Below are 24246 nucleotides of genomic sequence, written 5' to 3'. Positions count from 1 at the left end.
CGTGAGCCACCGCGCCCGGCAGGATGATACATTTAAAGCGATGAAAGAAAAACCTGTCAACCCAGAATTTCTTTTTTTTTTTTTTTTTTTTGAGACAGGGTCTCACTCTGTCACCCAGACTACCGTGCAGTGGTGTGATCTCAGCCCACTATAGCCTCAGCCTCCCGTAGTCAAGGGATCCTCCCACTTCAGCCTCCTAAGCAGCTGGAACTACAGGCATGAGCCACCACGTTCGGCTAATTTTTCTATTTTTTGTAGAGAGGGAGTTTGGCCATGTTGCCCAGGCTGTTCTCAAATTCCTGAGCTCAAGTGATCAGCCTCTCCCAGAGTGCTGGTTTTAGAGATGTGAGCCACCACGTCCAGTCAAGAATTCAATATCTAGTAAAATCAAGGGAGAAACTAAGATATCCCTAAATAAACAAAAGCTGAAGGAATCCATTACCGCTAGACCTACCCTGCAATTTTAATGGGAGTCCTTCTTCAGGTTGTAAGGAAACAATGCTAGACAGTAACTCAAAGACTGTACAGAAATATACATTTTTCCTTTCAAGGTAAACATACAGACAAACATAAAAACCAGTATTATTACTCAGGAGGCTGAGGCAGAGAACTGCTTGAACCCAGGAGGCGGAGGTTGCAGTGAGCGGAGACAGCGGCACTGCACTCCAGCCTTGGCGACAGAGCAAGACTGTCTCAAAAAACAAACAAACAAACAAACAAAAAACTCTCACAGTATTATTGTAATTTTGGTTCTTAACTTCCCCTTTTTTATTATTTCACAAGACTCAAAATAGAAAAGCATAAAGAACTATAAATCTTTGCTAGTGGGTACACAATATATAAAGATGTAATTTGTGACAGCAATGGAACAGAGACAGAGCTGTAAAGGACATCTTTTGTATGCAATTAAAGTTACCGGTTTAAAACAGGTTGTTATAGCATTAGGGTGTTTTATGTAAGTCTCATGGTAACACAAAGGAAGTATCCACAGAATACACACAAAAAGGAAGTGAGAAGGGAGCCAAACATGCCACCACCAAAAAAAAAAAAAAAAAAAAAAAAAAAAAAAAAAATCAACTGAACTCAAAGCAAGGCAGTAAGGGAGTAAAGGAAGGACAAAAGCCTATAAAAGAAAACCAAATGGCCACAGTAAGTCCTTCTCCAAAGGTAATTACTTTAAATGTAAATGAATTTTAACTCTCAAATCAAGACAGATTGACAGAATAAAGAAAGAAAGAAAGAATCCATTTATATCCTGTCTATAAGAGACCCACTTTAGATCTAAGCACACCCAGGTTGACAAAGACAGGACAGTAAAAGATATTCCATGCAAACGGTAATGAAGAGAGCAGGGGTGGCTATACGAAGATCAGACAAAATAGACTTTAAGTCAAAAACTAGTACGAAAGACAAAAAACATTATATATTTTGAAAAGGGTCAATTCACCAATTAGATATTTAGATATAACAATTATAAACATACACATACACCAAAGATAAGAGCTCCTAGATATATGAACACACACTGACAGAACTGAAGGGAGAAACAGACAGCTCTGTAATAGTGGGCTTCAATACTCCACTTTCAATAACTGACAGAAAAGCAAGACAGAAGATCAAAAAAGAAACAGGCTGTCACGATGGCTCACAGCTGTAATAATGCCAGCACCATGGGAGGCCAAGGCGGGTGGATTGCTTCAGCCTAGGAGTTCAAGACCAGCCTGGGAGACATGGTAAAACCTCCCATTTCTACTAAATATAAAATTAAAATAAATAATAATAAATAAATAAATTAGCCAAGTGTGGTGGTGCATGCCTATAGTCCCAGCTACTTGGAAGGCTAAGGCAGGAGAATTGCTTGAGTCTGGGAGGTGGAGGTTGCAGTGAGCCAAGATTGCACCACTTCAGTCCAGCCTGGGTGACAGAAGTGAAACCCTGTCTCAGAAAAGAGGACTTGAACAACATGACAGGCCATTTGGACCTAAGTGACATACAGAAAGCATACCACCCAACAATAAGCAGAATACACATATTCTTCAAGAGTATATGTAACATTCTCTGGGACAGGCCATGAGACCACAAGTCTTAAAACATTTGAAAAGACTGAAAGTATATAAAGTATCTTTCTAATCACAATGGAATCAAATTAGAAATCCATAGCAGAAAGAAAACAATAAAATCCACATGGTACACTCTCAAACAACCAATGGGTCAAGGAAGAAGTCACAAGGGAAATAAGAAAATAACTTGAGACAAAGGAAAATAAAAACACAGAACACCGAAACTTATAGGATGCAGCAAAAGCAATGCTGAAAGAAATTTGTATCTACAAATGCTCAAATTTTAAGATCTCAAACCAACAACCGAAGTTTATGCCTTAAGGAGAAAGAAGAACAAACTAAACACAAAACAAGCAAAAGGAAAGAAATAATAAAGATGAGAGCAGAGATAAACATAACGGAGAAACAAAAAAGAGAAAAAAAATCAAGAAACCAAGAGTTGGTTCTTCAAAAAGATCAATAAAATTGACAAACTGTTAGCTAGGTCACGAAAAAGAGAAGACTCAAATAGGGGGACATTATGACCCATTTTACAGCAACAAAAAGGATTATTATATATATATATATATAATTATAATAATAAAGGATTATAAAACGGTACTATGAACAACTGTATGTCATCAAATTGGATAACCTTGACAAAATGGACAAATCAAATTCCCGGAAATACAACTTATCAACTCTGAATCATGAAAAAATAAAAATCTGAAAAAAAAAAAAATCTGAACAGATCTATAATTAGTAAGGAGATTAAATCAATAACAAAACTTCCAATGAACAAAAGTTCAGGATCAGATGGCCTTACTGGTGAGCTCTACCAAACATTTTTTAAAAAACAATTAAGAATCTTCCTCATACTTCAAAAAATTGAGACAGTTCTAAACTCCTAACTATGAAATCAGCCTTACCCTGATACCAAAACCAAAGGCACTAAAAGAAAACTACAGACCAATATCCCTGATAAATGTGTTGCAAAAATCCTCAACAAAATACTAGCAAACAAAATTCAACAGCACACCAAAAGAATTATACACCATGACCATGAAGGATTAATTCCCAAAATGCAAGAAAGGTTCAACAACAAAAAAATCAATCAATATAATACAGTACATTAACAATGAAGAAAACAACTCATGATCATCTCAATTGATGCAGAAAAGCCATTTGACAAAATTCAACACCATTTTATGATTAAAAAAAAAAACTCTACAAACAAGGAATAGAAAAACTCAACATAATAAATGTCATATATGAAAAGCTCACAGCTAATATCATACTCAATGGTGAAAGACTGAAAGCTTTTTAACAGAAACAAGACAAGAATGCCCATTTTTACCACTTCTATTCAACATAGTACTGGAAGTATCCAAAACAGGCATGAAAAAGAAATTAAAAAGGCATCCAAACTGGAAAGAAAGAACAATATCTGTTAATAGGCAAGATGATATTACATGTAGAAATACCCAGAGAGTCCACAAAACACCCCCAAAACCAAACAAAACTGTTTAGAATAAACAAATTTAGCAAAGCTGCAGGATACAAAAATCAGATGCATTTGTACATGTTAACAATCAACAATCCTAAAGGAACCTAGAAAAACAATTCAATGTACAATAGCATCAAAAAGAATAAAATACTTAGGAATAAGCCTAACCAAGGAGGCCAAAAACTTCTACATTGAAAACTACAAGCCAAACATGGTAGCTCACATCTGTAATCCTAGCACTTTGGAGGCCAAGGCAGGGGGGCTGCTTCAAGCCAGGAGTTCAAGAGCAGCCTGGGTAACATAGCAAAACCTCAACTGTACCAAAAAAAAAAAAAAAAAAAAAAAATTATCCAGGCATGGTGGCACACACCTGTAGTCCTAGCTACTTGGAAAGCTGAGGTGGGAAGATTGCTTGAAGCCAGGAGTTTGAGGCAAGCCTGGACAACAAAGTGAGAATCTGAGTCAATAAGAAGAACAAAAGAAAGAAAAGGAAAAAAGGAAAAGAAAACTACAAAACATTAAGAAAATTAAAGACACCAATAAATGAAGACATTCCATGTTCACAGATTCAAAGATTTCACATTATTAAGTCAATACTACCCAAAATACATCTACAAATTCAATACAATTCCTATCAAAATACCAATAATGTTTACTGCAGATACAGAAAAATCCATTTTAAAATTCATATAAAATCTCAAATAGCCAAAACAATCTTGAAAAACAACAAAGTTGGAAGACTCACACTTCCTGATTTCAGAACTTTCTGCAAAGCTACAGTAATCAAAACAGTGTCATAGTGGGGACAGACATACAGATCAATGGAAAAGAACAAAGTGAGAAATCAACTCTTACATATATGGTCAAATGATTTTTGATGACTGCCAAGACCATTGAATGAGGAAAATAAGTTTTTCCAGTAAATGATACTGGGGAAATTTGATATCTCTATGCAAATGGATAAAGTTGGACCCTTATTTTACACAATATACAAAAAAAAAAAAAAAAAAAAAAAAAAAAAAAAAAAAAAAAACTCTCAAAATGGATCAAAGACCTGAACAGAAGAGCTAAAATTACAAAATTATAGGGCAAAAGCTTCATGATATTGAATTTGACAATAATTTTTTTTGATATGACACCAAAAGCACAGGCAATAAAAGAAACAAAGTGGGATATAGCATAATTTAAATAATCTGTGCATCAAAGATTATAATCAAGAGTGAAAATGCAAACTAAAGAAAGAAAATACTTGCAAATCATACATCTGATAAAGCATTAACGCAAATACACAAAGAACTCTTACACCTCAAACCAAATAACCCAACCTAAAAATAGGCAAATGACTTGAATAGACGTTTCTCCAAGGAAGATATAAATGGTCAAAAAGCATATTAAAAGATGCTCTACGTCACTATCACTAAGGATATGTAAACTAAAATCACAAGATACCACCTTGCATCACTTAGGATGGCTACCATCAAAAAATAACAAATGTTAGCAAGCATATGGAGAAACTGGAACTCTTGTGTACTATTGGTGGGAATATAAAATTGTGCAGCCCCTATGGAAAGTGTATGTATGGCACTTTCTAAAAAATTAAAAATGGAATTACCCTATGATCTAGCAATTCTACTTCTATGTATATAACCAAAAGAATTGAAAAAAGTGGTTTTTTTAAAGTCTCTAGAAGTGAAGAAAAAAAAGAGTCTTGAACAAATACTTGTACACCCATGAGCACAGAAGCATTATTCACAATAGCCAAAGGTGGAGGCGAACCAGGTGTCCACTGATGGATGAATGGACAAGCAAAATGTGGCATCTACACACGGGAATATTGTTCAACTTTAAAATGTGAGGAAATTTGGACACATGAATGAACCTTGAGGACATTACACCAACTGAAATAAGACAGTCACAAAAGGACAAATAATGTATGACTCCACTTATATGAGGTACCTAGAACAGACAACTCATAAGAGACAGAAAGTAGAAGGCTGGTTGCCAAGACCTTGGAGGAAGAAGAAAGGAGAATTCTTTGATGGGTAGCTGAAATTTTGCAAGATGAAAAGATTTCTGAAGATGAACAGTGGCAATGGTTATACAATGTGAATACTCAATGCCATCAAGCAGTAAAACTGTTTAAGATAGTAAATCTTAGAACTAGAAGAAGAAGAAAAAAAGCTGGGCATGATAGTGTTTGCCTATAATCCTAGCCACTAGGGAGGAAGCTGAGGCAGAAGGATCGCTTGAGCCTGGGAGTTTGAGGCTGCAGGGAGCTATAATCACGCCATTGCACTTGAGCCTGGGTGACACGGCAAGAACTCATCTCTTAAAAGACAAACAAAAAAACCCACAACTCCGTATCATATCCAAGTTATCAAAGTTAACATCATCAATTCTGGGACAAAACTAAAGTCCATGTTCTTGGAAGAAATATGCTTAAGTATTTGGGGCTCAAGAAGAAAGTCATCAGCAAGTTACTCTCATGAGTTTGCAAAAATAGTTGTATGTCTATACAAGATGACAGATTCAATCTGACAAAACGTGAACACTTGGTAAATATCAGTGAGTATACCAGAGTTTATTTACTATTTTTGCAACTACTGTAAGTTTGAAATATTTTCAAAATTTAAAGTTTTTCTGGCCAGCTAGGTTTGAGCTGCTCTAAAATGAGTACCAAGATAATTTATATAGAAACTAATTTTTTTCTTCACAGTACAAGAGAATCTCTTACCATTTTGAATTCCCCAAGTATGGTTTAAAACTTTGTAACTTGCCGGGCGCGGTGGCTCAAGCCTGTAATCCCAGCACTTTGGGAGGCTGAGGCGGGTGGATCACAAGGTCAAGAGATCGAGACCATCCTGGTCAACATGGTGAAACCCCGTCTCTGCTAAAGATACAAAAAATTAGCTGGGCATGGTGGCACGTGCCTGTAGTCCCAGCTACTCAGGAGGCTGAGGCAGGAGAATTGCTTGAACCCGGGAGGCGGAGGTTGCGGTGAGCCGAGATCGCGCCATTGCACTCCAGCCTGGGTAACAAGAGCGAAACTCCATCTCAAAAAAAAAAAAAAAAAACCAAAAAAACTTTGTAACTTGGCAACATCCTAAGTTTTACCCCATAATAGTGAAATTTTCAGGTAATTGTAGCTTACGCCATTAAATGACAAAATCATGTATTAACTTAAAAATCTTTCTTGTGTACCTTTTCGTTTTTATTTCGAATTTGTTTTTAATAATCAGCATCTGTAAGGCTTCACTAGATGCCTGCCTGTGCTTTTTCCTACTCAAGTTTTTGAGGGCATTTGGGTAACGTTGCAGAAAGCTTAGGTTTTTGTCTCCATCTACTGGTTAGCTATTACCTTCTAATACCTTCATGTGTCTACTTTTCACAAAGCACTCACTGTATCACACTGTGCTTCTGAGTTTGTTGAAGGTAGTTCGGGAGGTTCTTGTGAGCAGTTTTAGCATGTAAACTTCATTATTTTAGCAGTTCAAAGGTCTTTGTAGCCAATAGTTTGGTGTTTCTGAAGATCAAGGTGCCAATCTGTATCAGAGTCGGATTTCTAAAATTAAAATAATCTAGTTGATAAAATGTTCTTGGGCCTCGTCACCTTGAACTAGAAGAGATCTCTCATAATTAAGTCTACAGAGACTATTAAAAAAATAAAAGTATCACAAAAATAGAGCAACAAGAAACACAGCCATAAGCTATAATTCTTCTTTCTCCCCTAATTGCCCTGTTGCTCTAAGCTTTGGTACATGATTTTTAGTTACATCTGTATTTCCTCAAAGACAGTATTTCTTGATCTTTTCTTTGTTGTAACCCCCCCATCCCACAGAAAAATGAAAATTAGGCCGGGCGTGGTGGCTCAAGCCTGTAATCCCAGCACTTTGGGAGGCCGAGGCGGGTGGATCACGAGGTCGAGAGATCGAGACCATCTTGGTCAACATGGTGAAACCCCGTCTCTACTAAAAATACAAAAAACTAGCTGGGCGTGGTGGCGCGTGCCTGTAATCCCAGCTACTTAGGAGGCTGAGGCAGGAGAATTGCCTGAGCCCAGGAGGCGGAGGTTGCGGTGAGCCGAGATTGCACCATTGCACTCCAGCCTGGGTAACAAGAGCGAAACTCTGTCTCAAAAAAAAAAAAAAAAAAAAAAAAAAAAGAAAATTAACATAAAATAATTATCCCAAACAAGAGAAACACATCAATAAGATTTTGTTGGTATTCCACTTCTGCCTCAACTGAGGTACTGCAATTCAATTCTCATGCGAAATACGAGACCTGTCATCAGACTCCACCACAGGTTTAAGGAGTCTGCGCTCCACAAGACTGCCCCCACTTCAGATGCAAGCCACAAGTGAGGTACCCAGACTACTGTCATTTCTCACCAGCTACAGATTTGGGGTTCCCATAAACCTCTCAGGTTTAAGAACTTGCTAAAATGACTCACAGAACTCAGGAAAGCACTATGCTTCCCTAGAAAACACTGATTAGTTTTACTATAGAAGATACGAATTAGGAGGACCAGCCAAATGAAGGGATACATAAGGGAAGGTCTGGGAGGAAGGCAGAGCTTCTGTGCCCCTGTCCTCATGGAGGGGAGTCCTCTCCCTCCCAGCACACTAATGCCTTCACCAACCAAGAAGCTTCATTGAGCTGCGGGGTCCAGAGCTCGTCACGTCTCATTCGGCAGGCATGGTTGATTAAATCCAACAGGTCACTGACTTGAACTTCATCTCCTGGGTCCTGCTGGCCCAACGCTCTGAAGTAGGTGTTTCTGGTGACCAGCCTCCATCCTAAAGTCCATCTTAAAGTCACCCTGGTAGCATAACAGAGACACTATCACTCAGGAAACCAAAAGGGTTTCAGCCATTCCTTGTCAGCAACCAGGTGCAAAGACGAAAGTCCTCATTATACCACAGTCAGGCAGGACTGAACTTCTAAGGGTCACAAACCCCTCTAATATTGTAAGATTTTTTTCCCAATCAACGAGAACCAATCTTTGCCCCTATTAAGAATGCATCCTCTAAGAAATGAAGAGACAGCCCCCAAAACCAGAATGAAATTTTATTGTGTAAAGTTTATAGAAGTATGACTAGTATTCCTCTGTACAAAGTACGCAACAAACAGTTTTAAATATAACTGAGAGAAATGTGTGTGAGTCCTATGACAACATCTGATACAGGCTGAACCATTTACAGACACACTAAAAAATTTTTAAAATGTCTTCTTTCTCCAAAGAGTCCACTGCGCATTTCTTAGAGCAGAGATGGGGACACATTCCAGGCAAAGTCACAATGGCATTTTGTTGCCCTCAATGCTGATTTTCACTGCGTGTGCAGATCTGCTTTTTTTCCTGATATCTGTGAACTTTCTCATCTGTTTATCCAGTCGACTGATACCTTTCTTGGAGGTCGCCTGAAACTAAGAGTGGGGGAAAAATTAAAGAGCAAATTACTGAAATGCATAAGTCGAGTTTTGTCTTTCATCTTCTTATAGATGAAAGTTAGCAATCAGAAGCGCTCCTAGCTCTAGAATAACCAGAGAATGTGCTGATGACCTCAAGAACAGAGCAAGTAAACACGGTGTTAGAAACATATATTAAACTTTCTCAATGAAGAGTAAGTCTGTTTTCTGTGCCTTATTAATTTCGCTGCAGTCCCTGGGGAGAAAAAGGCCAGGCATGATAGTGTGTGCTTATAGTCCCAGACACTAGGGAGGAAGCTGAGGCAGAAGGACCGCCTGAGCCTGGGAGTCCTAGATGTGAGAAAGGGGGAGAAATTGAGACTATGATCCTCACAATTCCGTTATGTACATTACATTTTAACTGCCTGATTTTCCCTTTTGAAGACCAAATGTGGGGCTAACCACCTGACATACACGTCTTTCTTTTCTTTTCTTTTTTTGAGACGGAGTTTCACTCTTGTTACCCAGGCTGGAGTGCAATGGCGCGATCTCGGCTCACCGCAACCTCCGCCTCCTGGGTTCAGGCAATTCTCCTGCCTCAGCCTCCTGAGTAGCTGGGATTACAGGCACGCGCCACTATGCCCAGCTAATTTTTTGTATTTTTAGTAGAGACAGGGTTTCATCATGTTGACCAGGATGGTCTCGATCTCTTGACCTCATGATCCACCCGCCTTGGCCTCCCAAAGTGCTGGGATTACAGGCGTGAGCCACCGCGCCCGGCCCTCTTTTCTTTTCTTTTATGAGATGGAGGTTCCCTCTTGTTGCTCAAGCTGGAGTGCAGTGGTGCAATCTCGGCTCACTGCATCGTTTGCCTCCCGGGTTCAAGCAATTCTGCCTCAGCCTCCTACATAGTTGGGACTACAGGTACGTATCACCACACCCAGCTAATTTTGTATTTTAACAGAGACGGGGTTTCTCCATGTTGGTCAGGCTGGTCTTGAACTCCCGACCTCAGGTGATCCGCCCACCTCAGCCTCCCAAAGTGCTGGGATTACAGGCGTGAGGCACTGCGCCAGCCTAACATACACTTCCAAACAGTGCTGGCATGAAAAAGAATGACCTAAAGCAAAGTAAGTCAGCTGAGAAAAAACCTTAAGCACAATAAATGAGGTCAGATGATTAGTGAAGTGAACCCATAAGTGCGGGAGCTGAGTTTTTTAGGCTCGGGGTGAATCCCTGCTCTGACTGAGTACCTTCCGTGACCCGGGGCAAAGCATGCCCATGCTCGGTACTCCTTCCAGAACTGCCAGAGAAGGAAATCAGAAAATGATGTCAGATCCAAGCACAAAGGCTAAGCACATATAATCAGTACTCAAAATAATAGAAGCTATTACTATGTTACTACTTCACAAGCAACTAGATTTATATTAAGTATACTTGAGACAAAAAGAATATTAAGTCTACCTACTTCCCCTTATGTTTAAAGGTTTGGTTTTGGGGCTACTTTATATTTTGAAAAAGATTGTCTTGCAAAGATGTGGTCTCCAAGAAAGTGCCACCTTTCAGAAATGCTAGAAAGGCGCCAGGCACTGTGGCTCACACCTGTAATCCCAGCACTTTGGGAGGCTGAGGCAGGTGGATCACGAGGTCAAGAGATTGAGACCATCCTGGCCAACGTGGTGAAACCCCATCTCTACTAAAAATATAAAAATTAGCCAGGCGTGGTGGCATGCGCCTGTGGTCCCAGCTACTTGGCAGGGTGAGGTGGAAGAATCGCTTGAACCCAGGAGGCGGAGGTTGCAGTGAGCCAAGATTGTGCCACTGCACTCCAGCCTGGCGACAGAGCAAGACTGCATCTCAAAAAAAAAAAAAAAAAAGAAAAAAACGCTAGAAAGGTTTGTTGACTCTGCTGTAAAACAATTCAGATACAGATGTTTAAGAATGGTGAGTGGTCAGAAAGAGATGGGTTTTTCTAATTCTTCTCCCCATACGTTTACTACGTAATCACCTCTGAAACTCAATTCAAAAGAATGCTGCAATAAGGCAGGGCCTGGGAGACACTCTGGGGTCAGTACCAGCGTGGTGAGGTTTTGCGTCCGGGAGCCTTCCTAATCTTATCTCACCTCTGGATCCAGCCTCAACCCCAACATGAAGCCAGCTGAGCACTAGGCAAGGAACTAGAAGTCATTCTTGACCACAAGCCACGTTGACCTGTCTTTCCAGAAATATCTCAATTCAAGTATTATTGAAGTATAATTCAGTCTCAATACTTGGCACCAGTACTCTGAGTAGGCATAAGTGTCAGATGAGAAGAGCTATGCCACTATCTCCCAAATTTTCTAGACAGTCCCAAATATTGGACTTCCTTTCAAAGGAAGTCCCCTGATCTTAGTGCTCGCACTCAGTCCACGTCGGAAGCCTTACCTGCTCAGATCTCTGCCAACTATGCAATTTCCGGCAGCTCCACACACCAACTGGACTTCCCTTCACCTACTCCCAGGACCCTCACTGTCTAAATCCTGATGGATCTGTCTAGCCTTAGCAATCAGGACACACCCAGGCCAGTGGGTTACAAAATACATGACTATGTAGTTGCAGATGCTTAGTTACTCCAAGCTTGAAAAGACAAACCACAGTCCCTCACACCCCGAGTTCAATGATCTCCCTCCTGATTCATCAACAGAACACTACACTTCCTTGGAATTAAGAGTGTGTGCTGCACTGCTTCACCAGAGCAAAATCAAAAGCAGCTTCAATTATGGTACAACTGTGTGAAGACACAACGCGAAATCACTAAAGATTGCTTACTCAAATGGACTTTTACCACGTTAAGTAAAAAACAAACCCAACAAGGTATGGAAGAATACGATCACAATGTTGCTCGGGGGAGGAGAAAAACCCACAATATTATCTATGCATACACATAAAAAACCCAAGAAGAAATAATCTAAAACGTTAACATTAAGTTGTGGTGGGATTACAGATGGCATTAATTTTATTTATGCTTTCTGTCTTTTTAAAAGTTCATGAAAAAATAGGCACTGCTTTTGTCATTTTACTGCTGTCTTAAAAGTATTTCACAGAGTAAATGAACATAAAAAAATACAATGTAGCACAGGTTACTCCATTATTTAGGAGTAAAAAAATCAGAAACCATAAAGCAATGAATAAACAAATTATATTCACGGGCAGGCGTGGCGGTTCCTGCCTGTAATCTCAGTACGCTGGGAGGTCAAGGCCAGAGGATCACTTCAGACAAGTCTGAGCAAGATAGTGAGACCTGGTCTCCACAAAGAAAGAAAATACAGGCTAGGCATGGTGGCTTACACCTGTAATCTCAGCACTTTGGGAGGCTGAGGCGGGTGGATCATGAGGTCAGGAGTTCAAGACCAGCCTGGCCAAGATAGTGAAACCCCATCTCTACTAAAAATACAAAAAAATTAGCCAGGCGTGGTAGTGGGCACCTATAATCCCATTTATTCGGGAGGCTAAGGCAGAGAACTGCTTGAACCCGGGAGGCAGAGGTTGCAGTGAGCGGAGATGACACCACTGCATTCCAGCCCAGTCAACAGAGCAAGACTCAGTCAAAAATGAAAAAGAAGAAGAAAGAAAATAAATAAATAATTAAAAAAAATTATATTCAGGATAGACCATTATGCAGCCATTAAAAATTATAAATCTACTAGGTGGTTTAAAGAAGGTAGATAACCAAAATTATAATTTGGTCATTTCCAGCACGTGCACATGCACACGTGCACACACACACACATTATTATTATTATTATTATTATTATTTTCTAGAGACAGGGTCTCCCTCTGTTGCCCAGGCTAGAGTGCAATGGCATGATTCTAGCTCACTGCAGCCTCAAACTCCTGGGCTCAAGTGATTCCCCCACTTCACCCTCTCAAGTAGCTAGGATTTACAGGTGCATGCCACCATGCCTGGCTAATACTTTAATTTTTTGGTAGAGATGGAGTCTTGCTATGTTGTCCAGGCTGATACATGGTCTAATTTTAATTAAAGTTATCAGTAGAAAAAAGACAACAAATACATCAAACTTCTTTTGAATGCTACGACCGTGACTAGTTTTTCTTTGTACCTAAAAATTTTCTATAATTATAAAAACTAAGTTCAAGGCATATCCTGAAATACATTTAAAACCTCAACTTGTTAACAGTGGTGACTTACTGGAAGAGCAGGACTCTGGGTCACTCTATGGTGTTTTATATTTATTTACATAACTTTGAAAACAAAAATGATATTTAAGACATAAAGTATTCCATTGGAAAGCCATTTACTCACTCCATTTTTCTTCCTGGACATGCCTTTTCTACTACTACTCGTTAGCGCCTACAGTGTGGAAGCAAGTCCTGAGTGAATATGCAAGAGTGCTGAACATGGAAAACGGTGTCAGATGGTTTATGAATTAATAAGCAGGAATATAACAAAGGATCCTCAGCCCTCAAAAGCATGACTTACTGTTTTGACAGCACTCTACAGCAAAGACTGAGGCCTTGAGAAAAAACAGTGTGTGGAGTGCTGGGAATGCAGGAAAAGAGCCCTCCCTGAGCCTCCCTCTCCTCATGCTCTAACAAGAGGCTAGCCACTCTTCCCACCCTGCTCTAGGTGTACAGGGAGGTGGGACCAGAACCAGCAACATCAGCACACAGGCACACAGCCCTGAAAACACAACCTCTGCTTCCAAAGCAGATTGGCCACTCAGAGTTTTTATTACATTTTCTTTGCCAGACTGTAGTTCCCAATTCTCAAAAATAAAAATGTCAAGAAAAATATGAAAGAGGGCTAAAAACAGAGAAGAAACAACGAAAAAGGAGAGAAGGGCAAAAGAGAAATGGGTACGAGTGACATGGAGAAGTGGTCAGGGACGTGGATATGGGCATGAGCAAGAAAAAAGAAAGAGGAGAAGGAAGTTCTTGGCACAGAGCTAGTCAGTCCTTCTCTACCCCTGATTCATTCTCAATACACAAGAGAGTGTGTTTTGTTTTGATAGTCACTTCATAGCAGCATGCAGTGGCAGGTAGAAGAGTGGAGTCTGTGGAAACAGCAGCCAAAGCAGGGGTCACTGAGAAGCACGAAAGGCAGGCAACACAGACAGTGTGGACTCCACAGCAAAGGTGCCACAGGAATCTCGAAGCACAGCCAGCCGGCGAGTGGGGCTTATGAATGTGCGAGTCTTTTTCATTTCTAACCACACGGTGAGTACGTGTTAATCAAATTCATCTTCCAAATATTTAGTACAAGGCTTTCGGCAATGAGTCCTCAAATGCGTGTAGCTGAGCCACTGACAATAGGAAAACCAGCTACCTCCTACCAAGAAGCCACTAACCAGTTATATGCCTGTAACACATAGCACTATGATTCTGGGTCCTAACAAAAACCTTTCTCATAAAAATGGGTACCGGTCAGGAAGACCCAAATGCATATCAGGGAAGTAATTATCTATTAGTCTCCAGGATACTGATAAAGGAAGGGACTTCCACATCAATTTCTAAACCAGGCGTCCCCAAACTTTTTACACGGGGGGCCAGTTCACTGTCCCTCAGACCGTTGGAGGGCCACCACATACTGTGTGCTCCTCTCACTGACCACCAATGAAAGAGGTCCCCCTTCCTGAAGTGCGGCGGGAGGCCGGATAAATGGCCTGAGGGGGCTGCATGCCGCCCGCGGGCCGTAGTTTGGGGACGCCTGTTCTAAACAGTCAAGAGGCCTTGAATATCTCAAGGTGCCTGTTAGGGTCATTATCTCAGAAACTGAAAGCAGACCTGGCCTCTTCTGATTAAGAATGCACACACACACTTTTACCTTTCTGATTAAGAATGCACACACACACTTTTCACTCTGACTGCTGACAGTTCAAGCCCATGCACAGCTCATGCTTCCTTGGGGATACCTCTCATGTATACACTGCGGTAGGGCCAGGCCTACAGGGGCATCCTGTTGCCTTCAATGCTGAACTTAACAGCACGGTGCACTTTGCTGAGTCGTTTCTGTTCTGCAAAACGTCTCTTATGCTTTTCCAATCGGCTTAGGCCCCTTTTAAGAATACCAGGCTAGAAGGAGTAGTTTGATTGGAAAATAAAAAGAGATTACTGAGAAACACTGAAGATCCACTGAGCAGTATTTACAATGATGACAGAAGTGTCTACCCTAATTATTTTCAACAGAAATTGCTTAAACTGTTGAAGAGAAAGGGAGAGGTAGGTTCTGCTGAAGCACGTAAGCTCTGTTTCTCATGATCATTAAAAAATTCACTGTAGCAGAATACTTTAGGTTTCAAGGCTCACTTGAAGCAAAAGGATTAAGAAGAAGAAACTTACCTACTGGAGAGTGTTGCATCAAGTCTGAAGAAAAGTTCATCAGCAATTAACTTTAATCTTGGGTAATACTTTTCCTTTATCTATTGTTTACTTTGTGGTTTGGCTAGATAAGCGACCAGAAAACGGTCCTCTCTGAGTCAAACCTCAAGAGCTACAAGGGTTATCAACACATGACGTAAAGAGTAAACTAGTAATGTGCAGGTGAGATCCAGCTTGCTGACCCTCCACTTGCTTACCCTGGATGACTCCATTTCCACATTCCACTTGGGCCTGACAACATAGTCCTTGTTTGAGGGCATTGGAACCCTTGCACGAGCACAGAATCCGGGATCTCCAGGTCTAAGAGCCCTGAAAAAGGGAAGAGGAAAAGCATGCTGCTTATGTAGCCAGCTAGAGTGGGGCACACAGGCCATTTCACACTCCTGTTCCGAGGTCCACTCATTCAGCTGCAGTATTCAAAACTCCTCTGCGTCCACCAAAGGTCACCCCATCAACCCTCCCGCCACCTCTCCGCTAGCCTGTCATCACACACACTCTGGTATGCATCCCTCCCTGTTCTTCCAGAGCCAACTGGCTCTGCATTTGCGTGAATCCTTTCTCCTCTCCTCAGCTTCATATACACCCATGCCCCTCTGCTTTCCAAGGCTAGACCCATCAGCATGACTTGGAATCCCCTTTTCTCTTCTCTAGTGGAGTCGCTCGGGTTCATTTGTGAGATAAGGAATTGCGAAGAACTGAGTAGTTAAATGATCCTCCAAAACTCTCAGTATGCCCATAAAATAGTTTTTCCATATGAAACTCATAAAGTAATTTTTCATGTTTTTGTAAAAATTTTTTGAAGATAATTACAGATTCAAATGAAGTAAGAAATGATACAGAGAGAGATCCAATGTCTCTCCCAATAGTAACAACTTGCAAATCTGCAGTAGAATATCACAACCAGGATACTGATGTTGATACAGTACACTGATCTTATTTACATTTCCCCAGTTTTATTTGCACTCATTTATGTGTATGTATTTAGTCCTATGCAAATTTGTGGGCAACTATACTAGACTAAAGTAAGAGATTACTATCCTTCCAAAGTAAAGCCTATCCATAGATGCCTGGGCATTCAAACAACTCAGCCTTTAGGCAACTAGTAAAGAGTGGATCTATGTGTGTCTGTTGCGGATGCAGAGAGAAGGGTAAAAAATTCTCAATTGTTTCTAGTCTCTTGTACGGCTTACCCAATTTTTAACATTAAACGTTTATAACCTTCATATGTATATGAACAGATTAACTGGTTTGCCAAGAAAATTCCCTATAACTCTTCCTTCCTAAACAAACTTGCTTCTTCTAACTCATCCCCTACTCTCCTCTTGCAATCCAGATGCTGTCTGACTACCAACTCACCTGCACAAAGCCCTCTGCAGCACCTGTCACTGGCCCACACTTTTGCCACTGACACCTCCAGCTCAGTGTCATTCCCCTCCAGGCTCTGCTCCAACACATAGGACCATAGCCACTCATTCACGCTACTCTGCCTGGCTATGACCCCTGTCAAAAGTGTTTAGTTCATCTCTTACTCTATACTCTCTTGACTGAACAATCTTTTCTATGGAGAGAACCATCAAATCTAGGTCTCTAGTTCAAACATCTCTTTAAATTCCAAGTTCTAGACTCAAAATATTCATAGGCATCTCACATTTAATATGCTCGAAAGAGAAGCTGCCTGTGCCCTCAAATCTACTTCTCCCTCCATTTTGGTGAAAGGTAATAAACACTGTCTCAGCCCTTAGGTTAAAATTCTTGCTGAGGTTTAACTCCAGCCATCTTCTCTCCCACTAACCTATGACAGCTTTGCCTCTGCAATGTCTTCCCACTCCTTTGCTCCCCGACTACCACCTGTTTAGCTGTATCACTGCCTCAGTTCCACTGCCCTCCAACCCATCCTACACGATGTTATCGGTGTCAGCATCCTAAATCAAATCAAGCCAAATGGCTTCACATCCAGCCTCAAAAACATCCTGTGGAATGACAAGGTATGTGAAAAGTCCTTATCCTGATTCAAAGCCCTTCACCGGTCTACTATTTCCAACCCTATCTTCTACCACCTCAGGCCCCATACTACTGCCCAACCCCTTTAGTCAGTCTACTTGCCATTCCAAAAACACACCCGGCACACTTACCCTATGGCTTTACCAAAGCACTCCCTTTGCCTATCATCCTTGTAAAGATTTACACTTTTTGAGAGCATACACTATTTTTAATTTGCTTTTATATTCAAAGGGCACAACAAGGAGTCTAGCACTAAGCAAGCAGCAACAAAATTTTTATTCAATGAATTGTTTTCGCAATTTTCTTTTCTTTTTTTTTTTTCTTTTTTTTTTTTTTTGAGACTGAGTTTCGCTCTTGTTACCCAGGCTGGAGTGCAATGGCGCAATCTCGGCTCACCGCAACCTCTGCCTCCTGGGTTCAGGCAATTCTCCTGCCTCAGCCTCCGGAGTAGCTGCGATTACAGGCACGCGCCACCATGCCCAGCTAATTTTTTGCACCTTTAGTAGAGACGGGGTTTCACAATGTTGACCAGGATGGTCTCGATCTCTTGACCTCGTGATCCACCCGCCTCGGCCTCCCAAAGTGCTGGGATTACAGGCTTGAGCCACCGCGCCCGGCTATTGTTTTCGCAATTTTCTTTACATCCCCAGAGTACCCAATACAATGCTTTGTAGACAGGAACTGTTAAACTGAAAGTCACCTCCTGCAAACGTTCACATAACCTCATTTCATCTACTACTTCTCTCAAAACAAAGCAGCAAACAGAAATTCTCTACACGGTCTAGGAAGAAAAATTAACATTAAAACCTTACTTCTCCTCTCCTGTCAGCACCTTTTCCAGGTCTCTTCTGGGTGTCTGACCACCAGTGCTGGGAAAAAAGTTAAAAAGGAGATACCAGGAGCATTAGAACATTGTAACTCAGAAAAAGGGCACATGAAAATATCAAACTTAGACCATAACTATTAATAGCTCTATGTTAGATCAGGGAAAATAACTCCTAATCTTTAAAAAGTACTAGTCATTTTAGTATTCATTTGCATAACAAGTTTCCTTATGGGTGAGCCGTAACTGCCACATTTGTAACTCATAACCCTGTCCTCATGGGTGCAACTGTATATCCACCACATTGATACAAACCAAACTAATGACATTTTTTCTCTTCTAGGAGCTTGGAAATGGGATCCAGAAAGTTGTTTTCTGCAAATGGCTGGAACAACACGAGCAACACAAGCAATCAGAAGCATGAGAGGCCCTGTTCCAACAAGCTGACCAAAAAGGTCTGGTCAGGAGGAGAGGACCCTCACTACACACTAGCACATTTAAACTAAACTAGAAGGATATTAGGAATTATGGAGACATATCAAGCTGAGAGGAAAGGAAATCCTATCGTCTTGCAGGTTTCCTAATGATCTTACTTAAAACTGAGTTACTCCAACAATAACATATACTCCACTTACTCATACCTGTTCCCTCATACCTGTTCATTCTTCGTCGCTGAGGCATCTGTTCTAGATCTCTCTGCTCCCTTTCTTCTCTTGTCATTCCTTTGTAGTTTGAGGTAAGACCAAATATAGGCCTAGACCACTCATCTGCATTAAGAAAAAAAATCAATTACTTCATTCATAAAATTGCATTTCCTCTACCATTTTTTCAAATAATTGCACCTCAGTGTGATGTGATATTCTAGACATTTAGAATATTCTTTCCTTGAAGACTCCATTATTTCAGGATAATTTATAGAATAAGCAGAGCATAATGCCACCAGTATCATGACTAACTCTGGTTGATTGAGAAAATTTAACATAAATGATCACCATAGAGATTTAAAGAAAGTAACACGTGACACACTTTGATAATCAACAAATTAGCTGCATTGACATTTCATAAAACACATTTATTCACAATTTTTTATTTATTTTAAAAGGTAGACTAATTTCTACATTTATTGTACTGGAAATAAACTTCAAGTCTTGAAATTCTGCTTTCTTACCCTAACCAAAAACAAGCTTCCTTACTACCTTACAAAATCATCTATATCTTTAAAAATTACAGTGTAATAGTGTGGGGGAGAGTTTGTACTTCATTAAGTCTAATATAACTGCTACAATGACCATGAAAGAAAGTACATGCCACTGTTCAGTCAGTCAAAATCCAGGAGCCAACAGATGCCTTTGTTCTGAGGCACAATGTAGCTTACTGCTACATTTAATACACTATAAAAACAAGAAAGGACCTTTATAGACCGACCATAGGTGTTGTCCCACAAAGCGGGAGGCAGGGATTCTCAGGGGGTCTACCTATCTTTTAAAATCATCCTACTGACCCCACTTCTGGATTCAGAATCACTGCCATAGTAAGTCATGGATACCAGCAGGGATATTCTGCTTTTTTCAGTCTAGGGCAAAAAAAGAAAGTTGCAACCACTGCATAAAAGCACCAAAAGTTTATGACTTAGCAGGCAGTAAACTGCAGATTACTAACAAGATCAAAGATGGCAGTATATCTCTGGTTTATAGTGTATTTCTGGTTTATAGAAGAAATTCACATTTCTCTAAAAGCTTCTGATAAACAACAATTCAAAAGAAAAATAATTATTGTATTCAATCGTAGTAGTTACTTTTTCAATATAGCCTTGACGTTCTAAAACTTCCTTTCAACATGGAGCACGGGAGGAGTTAAGGAAGGTAACAAAAACAAACATGGGTTTCATTCTTAAAATTGAAGAATTTCATAAACAGTATGGTGCTTGATTACATAAATTTTGGTTTAGACTTCTCTGGAGTTCTCTGGCATCATCAAATACGAACATGCAAAAAGGTTTTAGAGACTACTGCACAAGTAACAGCAGCAACAGTGGCTGTTTCTTGAGTACTTACTATGTGCTAGGCACCGTGCTGCGGACACAACCTCTCATTTAATCTTTAAAGTCACCCAAAGAAAACACATAATTATCTCAATTTTACAGAGCACAAATCACTAGCTACGAAATGCAGTAGGGTAGGTGGTGGATTCACGATCAGAACCCAGGTAATATCAGCTCCACAGCCTGCAATCTAACTCCTCTCTCCATGCTCTTGATGCATGACTAGAAAAATGCGTACTTTTTACTTGCTATTTTTAATACTGAATAGCATACTTAAATATACTAAGAAGCCTTTAAGTCTAAGAGAAAAGGCGGGTAACTATAAGCAGTTATTCAAAAATTTCTATTCCACTTTACTGACTCATTTAAAACAAATATCGGTAAAAATATAGCTTTTATATACACACATCTCTCTCTTACCTATAGACATAAACACAACAAATGAAAAGCAAAATTTACATACTGATTAATTTTCCTGCCATGTCCTTGTTGGACCTTGATTCCTTGGGGTGTTTATAGAGATACATCACTGCTCGTCCAATCCCACTATGCTTCAGGGTCTCCTGGCTCACACTAGGCAGCTGGGGAACACAAACACATACACACGTATTAATCACTCAGAAGCTGGGAGTCTTGCTAATTTATTCCAGAGACCTGGTTCATTCACAAAAGAACAAATAAAAAATTCCATTTTCAGGAACATAAAGATACTTTGTGTCTGCATCAAAAGTTCAGAGTTCAGGCTGGGTACGGTGGCTCACACCTGTAATCCTAGCACTTCAGGAGGCCAAGGCGGGTGGATCACCTGGGGTCAGGAGTTCAAGACCAGACTGGCCAGCACAGAGAAACCCAGTCTCTACTAAAAATATAAAAACTAGTCGGGTGTAGTGGTGGGAGCCTGTAATCACAGCTACCTGGGAGGCTGAGACAGAAGAATCACTTGAACCCGAGAGGCAGAGGTTGCAGTGAGTTGAGATCATGCCACTGCACTCCAGCCTGGGCAACAGTATCAAAACTATGCCTCAAAAAAAAACAAAACAAAAGACAAAAAACAAACATTGAGAGTTCATCAACTTCAACAGCTGAGTTGATGTTAAACCTAGCAATGTGGACAAGTGCGGTGGCTCACGCCTGTAATCTCAGCACTTTGGGTGGCTGAGGTGGGTGAATCACAAGGTCAGAAGTTCAAGACCAGCCTGAAAAAGATGGTGAAACCCTGTCTCTACTAAAAACTACAAAAATTAGCCAGGCGTGGTGGCAGGCACCTATAACCCCAGATACTTGGGAAACTGAGGCAGCAGAATTGCTTGAACCCAGGCAGCAGAGGTTGCAGTAAGCTGAGATCACACCACCGCACTCCAGCCTGGGTGAGAGAGTGAGACTTTGTCTCAGAAAAAGAAAAAAAAAAAAAACAAAACTAACAATGTGAGAAAGTATAAACTAAGCATACTCAGAGGGCCTCTGAATCCAACACACCTAAGACTGAACCCAAGCACAGCCAGCCACCTTCTAGCTATGTGACCATGACAAGTCATTTAACTTCTCTGAATCTTAATTCCCTCATCTATAAAATGGAACTAATACACCTACCTTCTCAGTTTACTGTGAGGAATAAATGAACCACTACATATATAAAGCACCTGGCACAGTGCTCGGCCTAGGAGGTTCCTTGTGAATTCCTTCAGAAGTTAAAATAGCTTGCCCAACGTGTCACAACTACCTAAAGTGGCCCTGCTCAACATTCAAATGCAAGTTCACATCACTCTGAATTTGGTATTCATTCTACTTCAAATGTCTCCCCAGAATATGCCCACTACTGTACTACTTATCTCAGACACATCACAGCTACTCTAGGATTTTTTCCCTTCAATACTATAGTTAAATGAAGTTTTCTAAGGTCTTCCCTTTTTCACTCATTTTATCAGATATGTTCCTTTTTTCCAACCCCTCTTCAGGCAGACGGTAGCAAAGAGAACATATAAAAACACTGTAAACTACAGAAGTTATGACAATACGGATCACACTAGATAATTAATAAAGAACAGTCAGATTATCCGCCTCTAACCTCTTGCAGGATCTTCAGCAGCTCCTCCCGGATCTTGAGTGCGGGCAAACTCCTATCCGGTAGAGGTGAGAGCCATTCTTTGATAGCAGACATCACACCACTGTCAATGAATGTTTCTTTAAGGTCCTGCCTGCAGTAATAACAATAATTTTTTTTTAATTTTGTTAACCTTGGTTCTACTGTATCTTCTGACTTTTTTTTTTTTACATATTTAGTAATGTTTCCAAGAACTGCTTTTAAAGAGTTACTGATGTAAATTTTATATTTACTGAACACCATTCTGGTTTCAAAAGCAGTAAGACATTTAGTTCTTGTTTTCAGAAACACATATACTTGACAAAGATGATTTGCTGAAAACAAAACAAACTCAAGTTACAAAAGATAAATTAATGTTGATGTAAATAGTACAGACAGTAAGAACAATTAACTCTAATCATTTCAACTAAAAAAAAAAATGTTCAATCTCTCAGAATAGTGATTCTTAAAGGTGAACCCAGAATTGCTATTCTCTGCAGCACACCAATGAGACTAGTACTCTCCTGGCAAGACACACACAAAAAACCACCTAAATAAAATAATACTTAAATTCCATTTTATGTACTAGAATGAGTTATGCTAACAGAAAACATGATACATAAAACCTGCCACAGATAGGTCCCTGTTAGAACAGAGGGAGCAATTTTCTAGTTACAGATGTTCTAGGCCATACTGGTGATGGCTCACTGATGCACCAATACAATTCCTCAGTCATCAAAAGTAGGCTATGGCTTGGTGCAAAGGGAAAGCAAGGTTGCTCAGAAATATGAGCAAATCAGGGCCTGGTACAGTGGTTCACACCTGTAATCCCATTACAGCACTTTAGGATGTTGACAAGGGAAGACAGCCCAAGCCCAGGAGTTGGAGACTAGCCTGGGCAACACAGTGAGATTTCATCTCTAATTTAAAAAAAAAAAAGCAACAATGAAAAAATTGGAAACAAGGATCTACCAAAAAAGGGCATCACTACTTCAGAAGGATCGGTAATTGTGACATATTAGAGTTGTATAAGCCTTGTACAATGCAGCCTTCACGTAGGGTCTTCCAAGATTTACTATTTTCCATCACACAGACAAAACAGATGCAATATTACCAGACCAAAAACTGTCTATAAAGAACAAAATTAGTGGCCAGGTGCAGTGGCTCAGGTCTGTAATTCCAGCACTTTGGGAGGCTGAGGTAGGAAGACTACTTAAGCCCAGGAGTTCAAGACAAGCCTGGGCAACATAGCAAGATCCTGTCTCTACCATGAAAAAAAAAAAAAGAATAAAATTAGTCGTTTCCAAGTTTTTCTTTCATTAGTATCAATTTTTTATTTGTTCTGTTTGTACCAGAATTCAAGGTTTAATAAAAAACTTACGAAGAACTATAATTTAGGAAATTTTAAACATTATCTTTCTGTGAACTGATAGAAGGCTAACATATTTAATATTCCTAGATCACCAGTACATCATTTGAATTATCATTCCCTTAAAAGGAAAAAGACATTTTAAAGAAAACAAAATACTTACTTCTTAAGGTGCATAACTACAGTAGGCAATAAAGTTAATTTTTTCAGTGCCGGCTTTTTTTGATTGTTCAACTGTCTATCTTCCTATTCAGAAAAAAATAAAGATTTTTTTTAAAAGCAGTACTCATTATTAATATTGAATTCACTGTAATTCTGAACCTTAAAATAATAGTTTTTCAAAGAAACAATTTTTCCTACAAGAAAGAATAACTTAAGAATGGATCTTTTGCAGAGCATCAAGCTCTGTATCTACATCAGTCAAATCCACAGAACTACCAGAATAATTGCCTTTAACAACTACAAACCAAGAGAAACAATTTTAATTTAGAATATCAGCATTATTATCAAGTATTCAGAGTTCATTAAAAGCACAAATTTTAAATGGGAAATTTTGGTTTATTATATTAGCAACGATTCTTCAGGTGTGAGGTTATATGATA

General features: G+C 39.9%; 1 protein-coding gene across 3 annotated transcripts in view; it reads right to left on the bottom strand.

The window, feature by feature from the left end:
* Positions 1-8594: 8594 nt before the first annotated feature.
* IWS1 (interacts with SUPT6H, CTD assembly factor 1) overlaps positions 8595-24246 on the bottom strand; it is a 43786-nt gene continuing 28134 nt past the window's right edge. For 2 of the 3 annotated variants that reach the window (XM_003931592.4, XM_074399816.1), the window contains exons 8-14: positions 23808-23890; positions 22261-22390; positions 20659-20776; positions 18810-18921; positions 18144-18200; positions 15528-15639; positions 8595-8970 (exon numbers count right to left, since the gene is read on the bottom strand). In XM_003931592.4, the coding sequence (XP_003931641.1) occupies positions 8839-8970; positions 15528-15639; positions 18144-18200; positions 18810-18921; positions 20659-20776; positions 22261-22390; positions 23808-23890 (744 nt within the window). In that variant the 3' untranslated portion in view covers positions 8595-8838. Of the gene's footprint in view, positions 8971-14864; positions 15025-15527; positions 15640-18143; positions 18201-18809; positions 18922-20658; positions 20777-22260; positions 22391-23807; positions 23891-24246 lie in introns of all 3 variants that reach the window. The other variant, XM_074399815.1, reaches the window with a different exon arrangement.

The sequence above is a fragment of the Saimiri boliviensis genome, chromosome 5 (genome assembly GCF_048565385.1).
Source record: "Saimiri boliviensis isolate mSaiBol1 chromosome 5, mSaiBol1.pri, whole genome shotgun sequence".
In the NCBI taxonomy this organism is placed as follows: Eukaryota; Metazoa; Chordata; class Mammalia; order Primates; family Cebidae; genus Saimiri; species Saimiri boliviensis.
This window is presented reverse-complemented; position numbering and strand designations above follow the sequence as displayed.